This window comes from Tiliqua scincoides, chromosome 2, assembly GCF_035046505.1.
Source record: "Tiliqua scincoides isolate rTilSci1 chromosome 2, rTilSci1.hap2, whole genome shotgun sequence".
In the NCBI taxonomy this organism is placed as follows: Eukaryota; Metazoa; Chordata; class Lepidosauria; order Squamata; family Scincidae; genus Tiliqua; species Tiliqua scincoides.
The window spans coordinates 206,145,118-206,164,020 of NC_089822.1; the positions used below are offsets into that span (position 1 = coordinate 206,145,118).

General features: G+C 43.6%; 2 protein-coding genes across 2 annotated transcripts in view; one reads left to right on the forward strand and one right to left on the reverse strand.

The window, feature by feature from the left end:
• Positions 1 to 5,353: 5,353 nt before the first annotated feature.
• Positions 5,354 to 18,430, reverse strand: C2H3orf18 (chromosome 2 C3orf18 homolog). Its single transcript, XM_066615119.1, has 5 exons — positions 18,138 to 18,430; positions 14,509 to 14,917; positions 12,923 to 12,948; positions 12,511 to 12,640; positions 5,354 to 9,700 (listed from the first exon to the last, which is right to left on the reverse strand). The coding sequence occupies exons 2-5, from the start codon at positions 14,749 to 14,751 to the stop codon at positions 9,629 to 9,631; spliced, it is 471 nt and encodes a 156-aa protein (XP_066471216.1). The 5' UTR covers positions 14,752 to 14,917; positions 18,138 to 18,430; the 3' UTR covers positions 5,354 to 9,628.
• The window catches only part of HEMK1 (HemK methyltransferase family member 1), a 48,609-nt gene continuing 48,134 nt past the window's right edge, over positions 18,429 to 18,903 (forward strand). Inside the window, exon 1 of the mRNA XM_066615118.1 lies at positions 18,429 to 18,732. The gene's annotated coding sequence lies outside the window, so the exon portion shown is untranslated. The remainder of the gene's footprint in view (positions 18,733 to 18,903) is intronic.

Below are 18,903 nucleotides of genomic sequence, written 5' to 3' on the forward strand. Positions count from 1 at the left end.
ATAATGTTCTTGAAAGAGCTTTGTGCTTTTTGCTGTCAGGAATTGTATTGTCAGAAAATATTTGCTTCAGTGCATGGTCAATTTACATCCTGAAACATGAGAGACACCAATCTGTATATTGTGTGACAATTTTAATCCAGAAAAGAAATGTGTCTCAGAGATCAAATTTGGAAAGCACCATTTTCAATTATAGCTGCAAACCATATACCCCAAATATTCAATCTGTAACTTCCATGTCACTTCACATTTTATGGCATTGTACTTTGGAGCTTGCTTTACGATGGCTTCACTTTACAATCAAATCACTGGATTCTCCGTAGGAAAACAAGCTTTGCTATACAATACATTATTCACTTTACGATGGGCTCCAGTTTGCTGCCAACAGGACCTCATGGGTGTTAGATAAGCCAATCAGTGATGCAAATGTGTGCATATGGTATCATCTCAGCCAACAGCAACATTTTCAACATTGCGGCTGTGTGTCTGGAGAGAAGGATACCGCCAATGAGAAGGCTGTTGCAAACGCAAGACTTCTAGGTAGCATCTCATTCAGTTGCAGTGTCTTTAACATTATGACTGTGCGTATGGAGAGAAGGATACACAGCCTTGTGATTTGTGTTTTATAATTTCAACATTGCATAAATGGCTAACCATGGCCCCTAAAGTTAGGGGCCCATGCAGTAGGAACCTCTGAAAATCATCATTTTGAGAGGGTAATAGCTTAGTTCTTTAGCAAAAACTTCAGCATCCAATGTCTTAGAATGAATTACTATATAAAAAAAAATACATTATTGTTTTGACATTGCAGTGCAGGTGCGTGTCACTTAATGACGGGGATACGTTCTCCTATCCCTGTTGTTATGTGATTAGGTTGTTAAGTGAACATTTGACCCAATTTAGTGTCTTTGTTGTGTAAACAGGCACTCCCTACCAGACACCACTTGGCTGCATAGGCTACTGGAGATAGATTGCCTCTTCTTTGCATTAACCCATTTTTGTCTGGCCCACAGGTGTACACATTAGGTCCCTATTGCAATGTTGGGCAGAAATGGCTTAAGTGCCTCTCTGCTGTATAAGCAGACACTCTGCTGCAGGCTATGGGAAACCTGACTGCTTCACTAAGAGCTTCTTTGTTGTGCTTTGACCACAGTTGTATATGTGGTCCATCATTAAGTGACACACTCCTGTACAATAGTGTCCCTGGAACACAGAGGTCCACTGTATTTGTACCACAGTTAATAACACTGTCCTAAGCACCTGCCATGGGCCTGGAGTGTTAACATAGTTTCAGGTGTCACAAAATCTGTCGAAATTAGCTTTTCCAGCTAAATATGGCAATTTACCAAGGTCAACCTTGTGATGCTTGAAAGAACTCAGATGAAAGCAAGTCACAGTGAAAGGATGGACACGTGCCTTGTAACCTGTGTGTTGTGATGTGACATTATATAACAGCTATGCTGTTATCCTTTGATAACTGATCTGTGAGGATCATTTCACACATGTAAGGCACTTTATATTGTGAGTCATTGAGGGGTATTTCACTGGTGGGTAAATTTACCTGAAGGCAAATGCTAAGACAGCAGATCACATGATCTGTAATTGCTAATAGCATGAGGAGATGCAGCCCACAACTAATCCTGTCTCATGCCAATTATTATTGCTCCACTTTTTCATCTTTTCACACAGGAATTTATAGCACATGAAAGCAATAGAAATGTTTCTGGTATCAGTCTGGATAGATGTTCAGCTTCCATGATCTCACCCTTTCCCCATCAGTACTGAAGCTCCTTTCCTTATTTAAAGAAAATTCATTTTACACAAAGTCTGCATACTTGGCTAGTGCGATAGCAGAGAAGAGAGGAGCTTTTTATTCACCTAGTCCTAGACCAACTTCCCTTCCTTCACAACCTCATCTTAAGATCCCCATTTTTTTCTAGTATGCTGCAACTGAGTACAATACACACATTCAGGGGAGAGAGAAAAAAAGTAAAACCCAAGGCAAGAAATGTCCAAGAGAATAATACCAGAAGGGGCGAGTTGGGGGGAGGGACAGTGACACAGAGCACTGATGTAGCTATACCCTGGGCCTAAGCTAATCTGGATCAGCAAGTGTTTGTCCTCAATGTTATACCAAGGCAGACTCACAAAACACAGTATCGTGTCAAATGTTTAGGGTTGAAAATCTGTTTTGTCCAGCAAAGGTTTACAGTAAATCTGATAGTGGAGTTGCATTCCAGTATTAGCATTACAGAAAATGCTAATAGTGGGCAAATTGAATGGATTTCTTGTTGCATTTTCCTAACTGTTGTACAAAAGAACATTTTGCCCTTTGGCTTGTATATAATTAAGCCTGAATGCAGTAAGCAATATTACACAAACGCACACAGTGCATATTCTGTACAGAGTTAAGCCCATCATTTGCTTTCACATGCTATCTCCAGAGTTCATACCAGAAAGTGTGCCTTTCTCTTTTTTAATGGACTCAACAACATTAACAAAACTTTCAGGTGCAACTGGATCGATTTTATATTTTATTTTTTCATAATTGACATATTTCAGATTAGTAGGGAATGCTGCTTATTTGAAATGGGGTTGGTGCATCTGATGGAAGAGAAATGATATACTCAGGTCTTCAGATCCACCTGTAAAGGAAGTTCCAGACGGTTTGTAATCTGCAGTTACTGAATGCCCATAAAAACAATTCCTTCCTTAAAACACACACATGCTCACAAACAGCTGCTCACTGCTGCCACCACTACAGTTTGAAGGGGAACTGCTGGTTACCCTTCTCTAGAAGCTTAACCCACTTAGGAGGACTTTTTAATTCCACAACAGCCCCTTGCCTTTGCCCCAGTACCCTGGGTAGAAATACAGTTTCTGGAAATCCAGCTGAGCTGATTAAACTCATCCTACCAAAGGGTTTCCTTTCTTCCTTTTACTCTGGTAAGGATGAAACTAGAAGGTTGGTGAGTAGCACATACATGTGCTGAAACAGAAAGAATTACTAAGGAGTAGATTTTTGCTTTCAGCATCTGAACATGAGGGAAGATTTAAAAAAAATGGGGCAAACACATCTTTCTCTTTTTCTGCACAGATCCTCAGAAAAATCCCAAACAACTTCTAGCTTCTCTCTATGGGGTTGGAGCTCGCTCTCCTAACCCTTCACCCTGTTCTTACTCCTATTGAAGGTTCAAGCAAACTTGCCAAACAAAAGGATTGCCCTCATTGATCTGTCTTTCCCAGAACCCTCCCTTTTACTTATAGTCTGGTCAGTGGTTTTCTAGAGTTAATAAACTCTCTCTTCTCTGTCCTGCCACCTGCCACACTGAAGCATGCAGTCATGCCATGGAGGTCTCCTCAAACCTACGTCAGGTTATATAGCTAGCATAGGTCTCAGGAGAGCCGGTGGCATATCAGGTTGGGCAGAAAATGGAGATAACATCCAGCATGTGTGACTGTCGTCAGATCCAACCCTGTTCCTCCTCTGAAATACCATATTACTCCCCCTCCCTGCCCAGTGCCCACCCCTATTACCAACATATCACCTCCAACAGTGGCTAGGTGCTCCAATGGCAATGGTTGGCATCACCAACCATTCATGCATGCATTAACACTGAGTCTGCACCACTGATGGAGAGGGCCTTCCACAGACAAAACACTAGTTCCATCAGCAGAAGGTACCCATAAAATTGGGGCCTCTGAATCTTTATTTTCTCTCCTAAGCAGAGCCATTGATTAACATCAGATTTATTTACTGATGGGTATTGGTCTTAGTTTGAGCTGATTTCACATCAGCCAATGGTGAAGGGTTGGTTTCAGCTAACCTCAAAGCATAAGAGTACCAAATTAGGAGTTTCCTAACAAAATTAAGCAATTTTCAATGACAATCTCTGGGATTCACTACAGGGTACATACCTTTGTGCTATGAGTCCTTGTTTACATCCAGATATTTCTTGAAAACACAGCCAATGAACTTGTAACACAACCAACTGATAAATGTAGACTTTACCCTTCTTTTGTGTCTTCTCAGATTATGTTGCTCTTCTTTGCCACCTCTTGATGTCTTTCTTACAATACAAACTAATCTCTGTAACAAGCCTATAGGCTGTACAATCAACAAAACCCAAATTCATATGCCTGTTTCTTTAAGCATTTGCTCCTGTAATATACTTGCACAATTTTAAGTGTTGAGGCTGCAACTTTAATAGCTTTATTTTAGTTTCTAAAAAGTGAGTTCTGAATGCTTTTATCATCATTCATGCACTGAGCTTTCAGATGGGTCTGGACCAAATCCCTTTACCCAAAGATCCCTGGATGTTCTTCTGAAGCTGAAATCTTTGAAATACAGCAGGCCAAAGACAGTTGAGATAAATGGGTTTAGCTATTCAAAAGATCACAGTTTGAATTAATGCAGAACAAAACCAAGGCCTAATTTATCTGTGGTCTAAAGGTTTGGGCAGTCCTGATAACTGATTGCGATTTATTAAAAGAAAAAGAAAAGATGCTTTTTGGGGAGAGGAGTTCTGCTTTGATTTCACTGCTCATAAACCTGTATCTCTAGCAGCACCTTTGGGTCTCCAGTTCTCTTGGGCTTTGTGCTTTCACACCAGATGTGATAAGCACAGTGGGAGTGCGGGACATTTGCACATCACAAAGTTGCTGAGCTTTGACTGGTTTTGTCGACAAAAATATGAGATTGTGCAATGAGGATGAGGACTGTATGGAGCAGGCATGGATGAATGTGATAGTGCTGAATGAATGGCCCTGAGGAACGCTCTCTTCACACATTCTTCTAAGGCATTCCAAGTGGACATCTAAAAATGTAAATGCAACACACATGCATATTATACCAGTATACTTTGCAGGAGCCCAGGACTGTGCAAATCTTCCTGTTAAGTGTGAGCTCAGGTTTAGCTGACACAATATGCAATAACCCTCACCAAAACCTAATGCAAGATCCCCAAATGATTCACACCTCACCCTATCAGGCAGCACTAAAATTGAAAATGACTCAAGCATCTTGCCTCTTTTCTTAGTTTTGCCTACTACTTTCTGTTCTACCAGAGGGTCTTCCTCACTTTTTGCACTGGTGAAACGAAAAGCTGAAATGAGCGGATGGTAGAGGAAAAGGGAAAGAACCAGAGATTCTTCATTGTACTTTCATGGTTGGTCCACCATAGACCATTATAGCTGTTACTCCATTGGAGAAGCAGGGCGCCATTACGCATACTGCTTATGCTGGGTGGCCTTATTACAGACAGATATAGGCATACTGGTGTCCATAATGAGTAAAACTCTTCAAGAGCATCCGGGGAAAAGGAGAGCAAGTAGGGGGGGAAAAAGCTATCCCCACTTAGTTGCACATAAATACTTTAATAACATCTCAAATACAGAAACACAATATAATAGTTATCCTACATTATGCAGACACTTCCAAGTAGCATGTAAGAAAGGGCTATTGCATTAGAAGAATACTGCATTACAAGGCTAGCAAAGTCCCCTACTGCTCTTTTAGAAAAGGTCATCAACACTACATTGTCAGAAGGCCTCCAACTCAGGAAGGTGCCTTTTGAGCGAAGGAACCAGTAATACTCCTTTTCCTTTCTAGGAGCATTCATATCATAGTATATATTTCAGAAATAGCCCATGATCAAAGTTCATGTTCGTAACAAATATGCAGTAAGTTAATCACTCAGCTTTCAAGTGCCTGAGAATTGCAAGGATTTCAGTTAATGGCACTTCATGGAACATATTGTTGCCCTTGGAAAATATGCTACATTTTCTAGTTTTTTGTTCATTTGGTTTTTTTGCTTCATTGATGAGAACACTTGAGATCCAATGCCTTTGTCACTGTAAAGAGGAAAACAAGAAATCCAGTTCTTTATAGCAGTGGCAGTACTGCAAAACACATTGCTTTGGGAGAACTAAAATAGCTGCTGCCTGCAGGGGAGCTGTCCAACAACTCAGCATTGGAGGCCATCTATGTCCAAACTTTCAACTTCCAAAAACACCAGACATGGGAAGTGATTTGAGTCCGATAGTTGGCTGGTGTAAATGGACCTGCTGCCCCTGCATTTTGCACTCCGAAGTCAACTGAATAAGGTAATTTTACAGTGGCCTAGGATCTGATCCTCAGCTTTCATATACTTCCATCTTAGCAGCAGAGCAGCCCCCACAAAATGCAACTAAAACAGCATGGGTGGTCAAGGTGTAGATTCCAACAGCAGCTGTTGCGTGAATTGAAAGAGAAGTTGAATTAAGGTCATCTGTGAACTGTGGAATCAAATAAGCCCTTGGAATCATGTGACTGCCTGTCCTGGGATGGGGTAGGAAGTTTTATTGATGTTTGTGTGAACGCTCATAGGAAAAGATTCTTGACTGAGAAAGGTTCCATGCCCCATCTGAAGTGATTATACACAGCTCAAAACAGTGGAAGATGATACAAAGGGATAGAGTAAAACTGGCTATGAAGATCCAATATATGGAGACAGACATTCACCAAGTTAGTCATGTGTATACTGTATTTCTATTAAACTCTTCCATAGGTCCATAGAAGACCTACTTTTGACAACTGCACACACTGAAAAAACTACTAGGTGACAATATATTGATACCACTGATGTATGGATGCATGCCCTGAGTATTTCACACCACTAATCAATCTGTGTGACAGCTGAGTATCTTGCATATGTCACACAGGCACAGCATCATGTGAGTTACACCCTGCATCTTGCACAAAAACTACTTTGTCAAACAAAACAGTCTATGGTGAGAGAAACTGAGTTTAGAATATGAAGGAAGGGAGTGATATTTTTATACATTTCTTAGTTTCTCATTTCAGTGCCAAGAGGAGGCAGCAGTAGAGATGGTTTTCTTATGACTTGGTATACTGGGAACACAGAAAAGACTGAAAATACTCACCTACCCAATGTGAGCCATACAGATATCTGATTTATCTTGGCATGAAATAGCACTAATACTACATTGAATTTTCCTTTGCCTTTCCACATGTAAGAGCTATCCACCAAGCTGGGTTCCACCCACACTAAACCGTTTAAGCACCCAAAAATGCCCACACTTACACTGTATATTATCTTGGGGCTTTACACTGCTTAATTCTTGCTGCTTAAACCTGCCATCTTCTGTTATAGAACCATTGTCACTCATGCTTTCTCTTGGCAAGTGCCCAAACAGGATGCTTTGCTTAGATAATCTACCTATAAAACCAAGGCAGTTGGTGGGAGTTGAAGACACAATAGATAAATATTCCACTTACAGTGTAAACCTAATGCCCCAGAGAGCTGGCACAAGTCCCTTGTGCCAGCTCCCAGCCATCACAAATGTACCATAAAGCACATTCATGACAACTCAGGAGTAGAATAGGCCAGTACACGGATGTATGCTGACCTTGCAAAGTTGGCCCCACACCCAGAGGAGGTAGGTTTGTGCCAGTCCAGGCAGACCGGCACAGTGGGTGGGAGAGAGTGCCGGGAGGAACAGAGACAGTAAGGGAGTGTTTCAGGGTGCGAGGGGTGGCCCGGGGGGCAGATCAGGTCCAGGAGGGGAGTAGGGTTGGCCACACCGGCACAAGCTGAATCCCAACCCCCATCCCTTGTCTAAGCAGTGTTACTTGGGCTGCTCAGACTTACACCCGCAAAATTGAGAATGCAGATCTGAGTAGCCCTATAGGTCTGCCCATGGCGTTGTTCGGGCTAAGGGGACTAAAATCCCCTTACTCCGAATTGCACCCTGGGCCACACCAAACCTGCACTGGATACAGTACATGACAGTTGGCTTGCCTATTCCAGCACAAGTTAGGATGTACCCTAAATCTTCGTGAAGGAAGAAGGGAGAGCTGAGGGGAGGGGAGCTGTTGATTTTCACAGTGATGATGATCAATGAGAGAGATTTTGATTGGACAAATCCCAAGTTTGAGGTTCTGGGTTTTTCTTGCTCATGATATTATTACAGGACAACACCAACTACCAGGAATAGATGGAGGGTCCAGAATGAGGAAATAATTGAGGGTCCTCATTTTCTGTCAAGAATCATTTTCCACATGAGAGTTTCTTATATTTGGTATAATTTGCTGTAACTGCTTTTGTGTAATGATGATTTCATTTACCCTCTTGGGCATGAAAATGGAAAGACCAAATACAATAATAAATATATAAATAATAAATGACCAGTGCATTTAGACAGAGGCATACCCGCAATCATACCACAGAACATACTGAAATCAGTCACGCAGAAGCTGGTTGCCACTGCAGATTCCCATGAATCTAAGTCTTTACTTTAAAAAGAAGGCTTATAGTGAAGAAAAATCTGAATGCTTCTTTTTGGCTAAACAATACAAAACTTTAGGCATCTGTACAACTACAGTTCCTTTCCATTTTGTGCACATTCTAATCCTTTTCTTCCTTGACCCTGCGTCAAAACAACTGGCACAAAAGTAGATAAAAACTTGGGACCTACCAAATAAATGGGAAAGCAAAACCAGATGTGTACATTTCATGGAAGTTTCACCTACTTTGTTGAATGTATTCAAATAAATTTGTCTCACTTGTCCCAAAATATACTTACACCCCCAGGACAAAACAGTGCTTAAAGCATAGAATTCTCCTGCAGTTCACTTTGCTTTTAATGTTCACACGGGGGGGGGGGGGGGGTTGGAATAAACCTCTGAATGCAGACCCTATGAATCTGAATGCAGATCAGGATCAGGCTTTTAACACTTTTGTATGGTGATGAACTGATTTCTGATTGTTAAGTATACACAAGAACATGCATGTGCACACAATATTTTTCCAAAAGTGACTGCTGTTCCACCAAATTCCACTGTGTTTGGTTGGAGAGGGTTGTGATATCTCAACATCATATTGCTTTTCTTATTCTCTCTTCCCTGTAGTATCCATGTAGTGCTATTCTCTCTCAGAAGCGGCGACACTGTTGATATACGAGAGCTCCACCAGCAGCATCCACTGCCATACAACCATGTTCCAAATTCTTCACATCTCTTCTAAGGCTAGCTAGCAGAATATCTGTGCTGGAGTGATCTAAATGATAGTCACAAGAATACTTCTAGACTTTATAATCGTGCTCAAGGGCAGCTCTTACTGCATAGAAGAAATTTGAGATGGGACAACCAGGTGCATATTTATGCCCTGAGACAATATCATATGCTTATGCAAACATGTTGAAAGTAGCTGCCCAGACTTTCAGCTCCAAAAAGTTACATCCATAAACACTGGCCGTAGGAATTGCTTTTTCAGCCTGCTGCATGGAATGGCTGGGGTAATCTGCAGGACTCTGAAGTTAGAATACTAACAGTTAAAATACTTCCTCCCAGAGAAAGGTTTTGGAAACTGATGCTCTGGTTTCCAACTCTAGCCTGCGCTACAGATATTCTGGCCACTCTATCTACAAATAACCTTGCACTTTCCATCGTACACAACTTGGTACTGGTATCACCAGTCAACCTCTGAGTACAGCAGCATAGGCCACTCTGAAAGCAATAGCTATACCAGCAGTCATCAACCTTGAAATGCATTTATTCCAGTGCCTTCTCTCTGGCTGGAATTTATGGTTGGCAGTATCATCTTCCTGTGTCAAGTAGAGGAAGCACTGTTCATGCATTGATGGCATTTGCCACATCTGTGAATACCAGGCGACTAGGTCTCTGGAGCACCCCTGGATTTGTCTACAATAAAATGAGAAATAGTTGAAGAAAGAACAGATTTGAAAGGAATATGTGCATACTTGTTCTCACATTCCACTCTGCAGCCTGTCAGGTTTTACAACACTAGCTGATTGTAAATCAATCCTACATAGGTCCGCTCAAAAGCAAGTCCCTTTAAGTGCAATGGGACTTACACTGCAGTATAGTAGATGGTTGCAGCCTTACAGTGCAATCCTATGTATGTTTACTTAGAAATAAGCTCCACCATGTTCAACAGAGCTTAATCCCAGGCAGATGCATATAGAATTGCTGCCTTCGTCTAAGGAAAACCTGGACATAGATTCATAAAGTTGATTCAGTAGCGCTTAATCTGTTCATTTTCATGATGACAATTTGCTCGCATGAGCATAAAGCACTATAATATTCCCAGGAAAAGATAACTGGCAAAGAAGTTTAATGTAAGGCTGCAGGATAAACAATAGATGTATCTGCAATTATGCAGTCAAACTTCATTTAGATGTGTTTATAGAGAAAATGTGTTCAAAGTTTTATACAGATTATATTATGCCAGCCAGATTATCCATAACATCAGGTATGGTTTCTGATCTTTGTTGGAAATTTGCAAGAGACACTTTCGCATTTATTGTAGGAACCTACATTAGTAAAAATCTCTCAGAGAAATACTTTGTGGGTTGTGAAAAAAATATTACAAACTATGAAATTACAATTACTGCTCTTCTGGGGTACTTGTAAGGGACATACTAGAAGTCATAGGGTTCTGGTGAGCAATATGTGAATCACAGCACAACATGGTTGGCTAAGCACGGTGAACAGCACAAGGACTACCTGTAGCTATTTGGAAATGGAAAGTTGGGAATGCAGTACTAATGAACAAACTCACTTGTCATAAACATCTCAGGAAACAAACTCAAATGACAGAGATTATTTATAAGCATCTAGACCAGTGGTTCCCAGACCAGTGGGTCACGACCCACCAGCCTAAGAAGCACTGGCTAGTGCCCCTTTAAGGGGCAGGAAGACAGCAACATGATCCCCAGGACTGCACTGCTGCTAGGGATGGGAGGGAGTTTTTCTATTTACCTGCAGCCAGCGCTGCAATCCTCAAGGGTCCTCTGCAGGGCTCCCTATGCCTGCAAAAGTGTATGGAAAGAAAATGTGCACTTCCGGTTTTATTGTGGAAAACCAGAAGTGCCTTTTTAACCTTTTTTTACACTTTTGCAGGCATGGGGGGCCCTGCAGAGGACTCTCAAGGACTGCAGCGCTGACTGCAGGTAAGCAGAAAACCCCCTCCTGTCCCTGGCAGCGGTGCGATCCTGGGAATCACATTGCTACCTTTCAACCCCTCCCCTGCAACTTACAGTGTTCCAAACTTCCTTATAGGAGTTTGGGAAGCGCTGATCTAGACTCCATTTACAAAATATTGGAATCAAATGCCATCCAGAGAGAATGTGTTTAAGGCCCAATCAATTAAATGGTTTTTGTATTTGAACTCTGCAGTTCCCTATTAAAGATAAAAGAGCTGTAAAAGCCACAAAATAATGTTATCAGAGCAACCACTATTCTATAGGTTGGGATCTAATACAAGAGAGGGGTCTACTTTTTAAAGCCACTGCACTACCAGCACACCACCCACACAGAAACATACCTGGTCCTCTTGTCCTTGCTGGCTAGGCTTTTAGTTACAGATGAACTTTTGTTAATTACAGAGAAAACAAAGAACATTGTGAAATCAGCTAAAGGCCCTCCCTTTCCTCTCTCCCATTAGATCTGTATGGGAGCTATGGCTTTGCTCTAGAACACATTTTCAATGACAATGCTCAGTTTAAACATACAGGGTCATAATGTAGTAGTACTTGAGCATGTGTAAACTGTCTCTGCTTTCTTTCTATTAAACTTTGAATTGCATCCAACATAGGTTCCAATGCATATAAAGCTGACTTCAATACCCTGATATTATCACATTAAAATACTTAATATAAAGTCCTTGCTTCTGCATTGTGGCATGAGAGGAGAGTCTATAGCTCAGTAACAGAGGCGTGCTTTATATGTATGGGATTCTAGGTTCAATCACAGGGGCATGAAAAAAAAAAAACTCTGCCTGGATGCCTAGAGAGTCACTGTCAATCAGAAGAGACAATTCTGGACTCCATGAGTCAAAGGCTTGCCTCAGCAGAAGGTACACAGAGTCATCAAAACTGTCATTGGAACAGCTCTGCAGTATGAAATAAAATGCACTGCAGCCATTTCCATCTATTGAAGTTCTGTTATTGCAGCTTAACATGAAATATTTTCATTTCAAAATATTTTTAATCCAAACTTAAGCTTAAATATACCTGTGCATCCAGGTCCCACTCACACAACAAAACTTACAAGTGTTAGAGGTGGTGACCCTAAGTACAATTATTGGAAGCAAATTCCATTTAATTCAATGGAACCTACTTCCACTCAAACATGCATAAGATCAGGTTGTAAGCATATCTAAAACTAGGACATTTATTTAAAAACTGTATTTCCTAAAGTAAAACAAAAGTGATTGCTAAAGTCTCTATAATAACTTCAGCCAATCCTTTATTGCCCATATAAATCTACAATTTTGAGGGCACTAAAACTGAACAAAAATGTATGCTCCTCTCGGGTGAGTGGGGGGGGGAATGGCAACAGCAGATCAGCTGTGGCTTGAGGAGGGCAAAAAGCACAGGCATCACCCTCCTTGTTTAGTGAGGATCTTGCCTGGAGTCAAGCAATGGGGGCAACTCCAGTCTTCCCTGAGGTGTTTCTAGTTTGCTCTCCAAGGGAAGGACATGCATTACCTTGTTCTGGGAGGCCTGCAAGGAAGCAGCATCTCTGCCGTGCTCCAACAGCTCTTGTTCCAGTTCATCCTGTTCTTCAGCAGGATCAAAGTTGTACATGGGCATGAGTTGGTGTCGTAACTTCTCTAGCCTATCAAAGAAGATGGACAGGGAAAGTTCTGCCATTAGGGAGTATCAAGCTGAACAGAAGTATTCCAACATCTACGCAAGGACCATTTACAGCCAAAGCCCTGTTGAGCAGATCTCATGTCAGTTCTGCGAGTACTCAAGTTGTACGCTAAGGAAAAACCATCCTGGGACTTGTTCCGGTATCTGCTTCTTACATGTGGAGTTTTTGTAAGGAAGAATTCCTGAGATGGAAACTAGCAGACATTTAAATACTACTTTATTCCAGTGCAGGAAAAGCACTTACCGTTTCCTCTTCCTAATGTACAGAACCTAGAAAAGACAGAGAAACAGAGCTGATAGCATACTTAGAACAGAACTCTTTCAGCTGGATAATGTAAATATATACACATAAATATACTATCTATCTATCTATATGAGCACAGTTGTGCATATAGGAAGTCCCAGGTTTAACCCCTGGCAGCATTTGCAGGTAGGGCTGGGAAATACGCCTGTCTGACACCCCAGCACAAGGCTGGTCCATCCATGAGTCCAACTGGAGGCTGCTTCAGGCAGCAGTTAGATGGGGGGGGGGTGGCACTCCACATCCACAGAACCTGTCACATTATCAGGTAAGGGTGGCCAGCATTTGGCACTCTGCCTCAAGTGCCAGGAGGTCTTGGGCCAGCTTTGTCCTGGAGAGCTGCTGCCAACCATTGTAGCCAATACTGAGCTTGATGGATCACTGCTCTGACTCAGCTTCATTTTTAATTCTCAGAAGACATTTTTAGGCCACACTTCTATTTTTAAAAATAGGCAAAGTAACATACAATAAACACAACAAAAATAATGAAAAAATTATTTTTTTCAATACAATAAACACAACAATACTTAAAATATAACAGCAAAATTACACACAGAAGATTAAACACTGAATGCAGCTGTTGAACAAGAACTAAACCAATTCTTCCTAAAAGACTGGGAAACTAAAAAAGTGTTGACCTACCATCCGAAAGGACATCAACAGAGGACAAGGCAAGCCTCCCTGGAGAGGGAATTTCACAAGCAGGGCACTATAACCAAGAAGGCCTTCTTTTCAGTCACAACATGCCTGACCTCCAGGGGCACTCCAAGGAGAGTCTCTAAAGGAAACCTCAGCGGATCCAGCAAGAAACATGTGGATGCTGGCATTGCTTCAGGACCCAGGTCCCAAGCTGGGCAGGACTTTAAACAGCACTTTGAACTGGGCTCAGAAATGAATTGATAGCAGTGCAGCTGCTTAAGCCATTTCTGCCCAACGTTGCATATACAACACAGGGATCAAATGTGTACACCAGTGGGCTGGGCTAAAATGGATTAAGTACAGCAGAATATGTTGCCGGCAACAGGTCTCCATTAGCAGCCTTGCAATTGTATTCTGAACTGCAGTTTATGCACCATCTTCAATAACAGCCCAACATACAACACATTATGGCCCAAATCCTAACCAACCATCCAGCACTGGCGTAGCTGTGCCAATGGGATGTGCGCTGTATCTCGCAGTTGGGTTGCACTCATGGAGGCCTCCTCAAGGTAAGGGAATGTTTGTTCCCTTACCTTGGAGCTGCATTGCCCTTATGTTGGTGCTACAAAGTGGGTTAGGACTGCACCCTGCATCAATCCTAGATAGGCTCAAGTGGATCTCTAACAAAATTTTCTCTGCATCCCAAACAAACTACAGTTTCCAGGATTCTTGGGGGGAAGTCATGACAGTTCAACTACTATAAAGCTGACTAGAGTAGATCTGCCCAAAGTCAGGCCCAGTCTTCAACATTAGGGAATATTAAAGAATGGAGGTCCTGAGCTTTGCAATCCTCTGCCTCCTATAGCAACCAGCAAAGAACTATACCTTACCATAGCAACAGCCAACCCAATCACAGTGATGATTCCAAAGGATAGCAGCATGGTCCCCATGCCAGGACTATTACTGGTTACATCTGGAAGTTTGGTGCTGTTAAAGCTGCTTGTTTCAGGGGTCATTGTAGCAGTTTCTGATCCAGTGCCATCAACAGTTGTTCCTCGGTCTGGCTCAGAAGTGCTAGTGCTGCCATGGTACAAACCATTCACAGTGGATGTGTTGTAACTCATCTTGCACATGAGCTTTTGTCCTTTAGTATCTAAATAATGTCTTAACCTTCAAAGGTCTTAACTTTCAGTTCTGAAGTCACTGACTCTTCTCTTCTGTCAAGAAGTCTGCTGGGAAAGCTGTTTTCTTGCATTTTCTTCAGTCGTTCTTCTGAACTGAAATCCTATTGGCTAATGCCTAGTAACAAAGATAGAATCTTACATTAACTCAGGTTATCTTTAGAACAACCCTGTAAGGTAGGCCAACATCCTCATGTCATGTTACAGATAGAGAAGGGGGACTACCTAATGATTGCCAATGTATATTTGAAGTTGTCTGGTGTAAAGGGGCCTATCCTCTCCTCTCCCAGAAGGCATAAGATAGACACAGGATTGCTCTGTTCAGCTTGATGTTTACAAAAATGGACTCTTCTTCCTCTTCCTATTTAGGCTTCTTCTGCATGCAACTTTAAAGTTCTTCCACATGAATGGAGTTTCTTCAATGCTTGGGTGCGCTCATTCAGCACACTGCAGACCCACAAGACACATGGCACCCATGCACAGCCTGCCCTGGTCTCCCATTCATCAAAATATGAGACTGAAGGGAAACTGGACAATGATTAGGTGCCACTGTCCAGCCACAGAAAGGTGCATTGTTGATACAGCTGAGTGATATCAACATCAATACCCAGCAGTACCCCTGTCTCTTCTCTGTACTTCTAATCATAAGGAATGAAGCATAAGGGGTTGGCTTTCGGTTAACTTTCAGGGCTGAGGGTTAAAAGGACAGAATAATTAATGTTAACACTCCGATAGAGAAAAGTTATGTTTCTGTTTCTCTCTCCCAAGCCTTCAGGAGCATGGAATGTGCTAAAGTGGTAATGTACATAAGTGAGGCCAGGGTGCTCAAATCAAGAAATACAATAGGACTTTACAGTGTATAAAGTGTGTGCACTTCAAGTGCATTTCATCTTCAGGGTCAGGAGGCCAAAGAGAGCAAGACATCTGTGAACTGGGATGCAACAGAAAGAGCTAATGGTAAGTCAAAATGAAAGCCAATGTAAGAAAGTGTCACTCTTACAAACATTTTCTACCACAAGAAACCAACAATTGTTTCAGGGGGTTGGGACAATTGTTTGTTTGGCTCTGCTATCTGTCTTCTGATCACCAAGCAAGTACTGCAGCAAGGCTACAGGCAAGGCAGGAGAACAATACGGATCTCCCAGGGCCACTGTTAATCCCCAGGGCCTGATACTCTGAAGGACACTTTTCTGAGAATGGAAATGGCACCGCTGGCTGTCACACTTCACAATAAGTGACACATCTGTCCTCAATGTATGAAATCAGACATTTTAAAGGTGTTTATGCTCATTATCACCACAGACTGTGGTGAGGAGTTACAGAAACTGGTGATACGAACATCCCCTTTGCTGCCTGTAAATTTCAGTGGATGGTCATACATTTTTCCATTTTGAGAATGTATTAATATTTTTCCTTTGATCATTCTCTCCATATCATTATAAATCTCTAACATTTCCCCCTTGTTGCTGTTGTCCTCCTATGCTAAAAATACCTACTGGTTAAGCCTTTCTTCATAAGAAAGATGTTCCTTCCTCTGGAACATTCTGACTTCTCTTTCCTGCAGCTCCTCCAATTTCACTGTAGCTCTTTTGGAGATGTAAGAGACTAGAATTGTACACAATATTCTAAATGTGGACATGAGCTGCTTTGTATTCAGGGAAATAAAGCAGGGTATAAAGACAGCAAATAAATAAAATACAAAACGGCATTAAGAGACTACCAAATGAACATGCATATGATCACACCAAAAGTAAGGCTGCAATCCTATACACACTTACCTGGGAGTAGATCCCAGAACTCAATGAGACTTGCTTCTGAGTAGACAAGCCTAGGAATGGATTGTGATTCTCTCTGTGTTTAGTGGGACTCTCTCCATCTCTCAAAATTGTGTTTAGGATTGCAGCCTTAGTGCCCAAACCTATCCAATTTAACAGTGCCAGTGCAGCTATGCCAATGGGGTGTGCAGCTATGCCACTGCATCCTATGGTGGAGAAGCAGTCACAGAGGCCTCCTCAAGATATGGGGACATTTGTTACCTCGGGACTGCATTGTGGCTGCACCAGTGCTGGAAAATTAGATAGGATTGGGCCCTTAGTTTAATTTCATCACTATGGCGATAAAGCCTACCACTGTATGTCTTTACTTTTACTGTACTGGACTTACACTGCTGCAGCTGTCTTAACCAAGCTGACAATTTCAGAGAACTTTCAACTACAACCACAACATCCCTTTCTGAGATGTCACAGCCACTTCAAAACCCATCCGTCAGTGTACTTGTGTAGTTAGAATGTTCTGCCCATTACTTCAGGCTTATTAAGACTGAACCTCACCTATCATTCTTTTGCCCAGTCACCCAGTTGAGAGAGACCCACCCACCAGACGCGGTACCCTAACAAAGGCTACTCATGAGAAAGGGGACAGGAAAAACAACTGGGACACTTGATTATACTGAAATGTTACATGCCTGTTGAGGTCTATTTCTGGCTAGAATCAGGCAAGGCTCCTGCCCTCCAGCATGCAACATCATGTTTCCTGCAAACAAGCTTTCAAAAAGTAGCTAGGTGACATTTGTGTTTACCCTGTGCAGAAACTGGACCCTCTCCCACCACAGACTCTGCATGGTGTCCTCCAAACCAGCAGCTGGACATCTCATCCCTTGGCCTGCTTGGCTGGACCTGGCAAACGCCCTGGAACACCTGCTCGCTAGAGTTCTGCTCCTGATGGGAGGTTGTGCACGAGGAGGAGCCGCTCTCTTGCCCAAGTCCAGCTCCTCCCACCCTATTTCCCTAATGCCTGGCCTGGCAGGGAGAAGGGAAGGGAGAGGGGGAAATGAAATCAGGGCTTCCCCCCGCCCCAGAGAAGTGGACAGGCAGCAGCCGGTGCAGGGTGGGCCACACTCCTGCCCTCCTCCATCACTCCCTGTGGCCTGCTCTAGAGGGAGTCAGCCCCGTCCCTCTGCACAGCCTCCACACAACCGTGACAGCAGTACTCACGGCGATGATTCCCAGCAGGCGAGGAGGAATCGAGAGAGCCCTGGGAGGGCAAGCAGCCCCAGGCCCAGATCGCCAGGAGTGGGCAGCTCCCCTTCCCTCCACCCACCTCTGAGACCCACTCGGGGTGTTTGTGGAGCGGAGGGGCTTCTCCGCTTCCTTTTCGCAGCGCAGGAGGAGATGGAGCCGGCCCTCGCCTGTGCCGGCCTGCAACTGGCAGAGGAGGAGTGACACTGGTGCAGTCGTGCCTGCGTGTGCTGGGAATGGCCAGGCTCCAGCCTCCCCCCCTTCAGTGGCCGCCCGCAATGGGCTTGGTGTGCCTCGGATCCCTGCTGCCAGTCGGATTACCTGCACCGAGGAGGCAGGAGCTGCTGCTGCTGCTGTCAGGCTCTGACTTGCTATTGTGTATTCCAAGATGCTTGGAGCAGCCCAGTCGGCTCGCCACTTTCATCTCTCCCTGGCCCGGGGTTGGCTCAGAGAACACAGCGGTCTGGCTCACGATTGGAAGCTGCAGTGTCAGTCACGACCAGCTGCTGCTGCTGCGAGGGGAGAGGTGGGCGCGCCAGCTCACGCCGGGATTTGTGCGGGCCTCGCTGTCAGTCAGGGCAGAGCGCGCGCCCCCGTCCGCCCAGCAGGCTGATGGAGGAGGCCTGGGATGACCTTCGCGCTGTCCCCAGCCCTGGCTGGAGTCAGGCCGCCACGTGATGCAAGCAGCTTGGCTTCTTTGGCTGCTCGCGCCTCCTGCCAGCTCTGCCGGGGCAGCATTTTGCACTGGCCGGGCCAGAAAATCAATCTCCCTTCCCACTCAGTTGCCCTCTTGCAGCCCCATCCTATGCATGTCTACTCAGAGGTCAGTCCCATCAAAGCCAATGGGGCTTACTCCCAGGAAAGTGTGGAGAGGAGTGCAGCCTCAGAGCCCAAGCCTATGCATGTCTACTCAGAGGTCAGTCCCATCAGAGTCAATGGGGCTTACTCCCGGGAAAGTATGGAGGGGCGTGCAGCATCAGAGCCCAAGCCTATGCATGTCTACTCAGAAGTCAGTCCCATCAGAGTCAATGGGGCTTACTCCCGGGGAAAGTGTGGAGAGGACTGGGCTGTTAGCAGAGCCACAGAG

Bases quoted from the DNA above. Each gene is read 5' to 3' on its own strand.
- C2H3orf18 (XM_066615119.1), bottom strand. From the start codon at position 14,751: ATGTGCAAGATGAGTTACAACACATCCACTGTGAATGGTTTGTACCAT. The intron at 12,641-12,922 runs GTAAGTGCTTTT...CTTCTTTGATAG, and splicing joins TACATTAGGAAGAGGAAACG to GCTAGAGAAGTTACGACACC. The intron at 9,701-12,510 runs GTAATGCATGTC...ATTTTATTGTAG, and splicing joins TGCAGGCCTCCCAGAACAAG to ACAAATCCAGGGGTGCTCCA.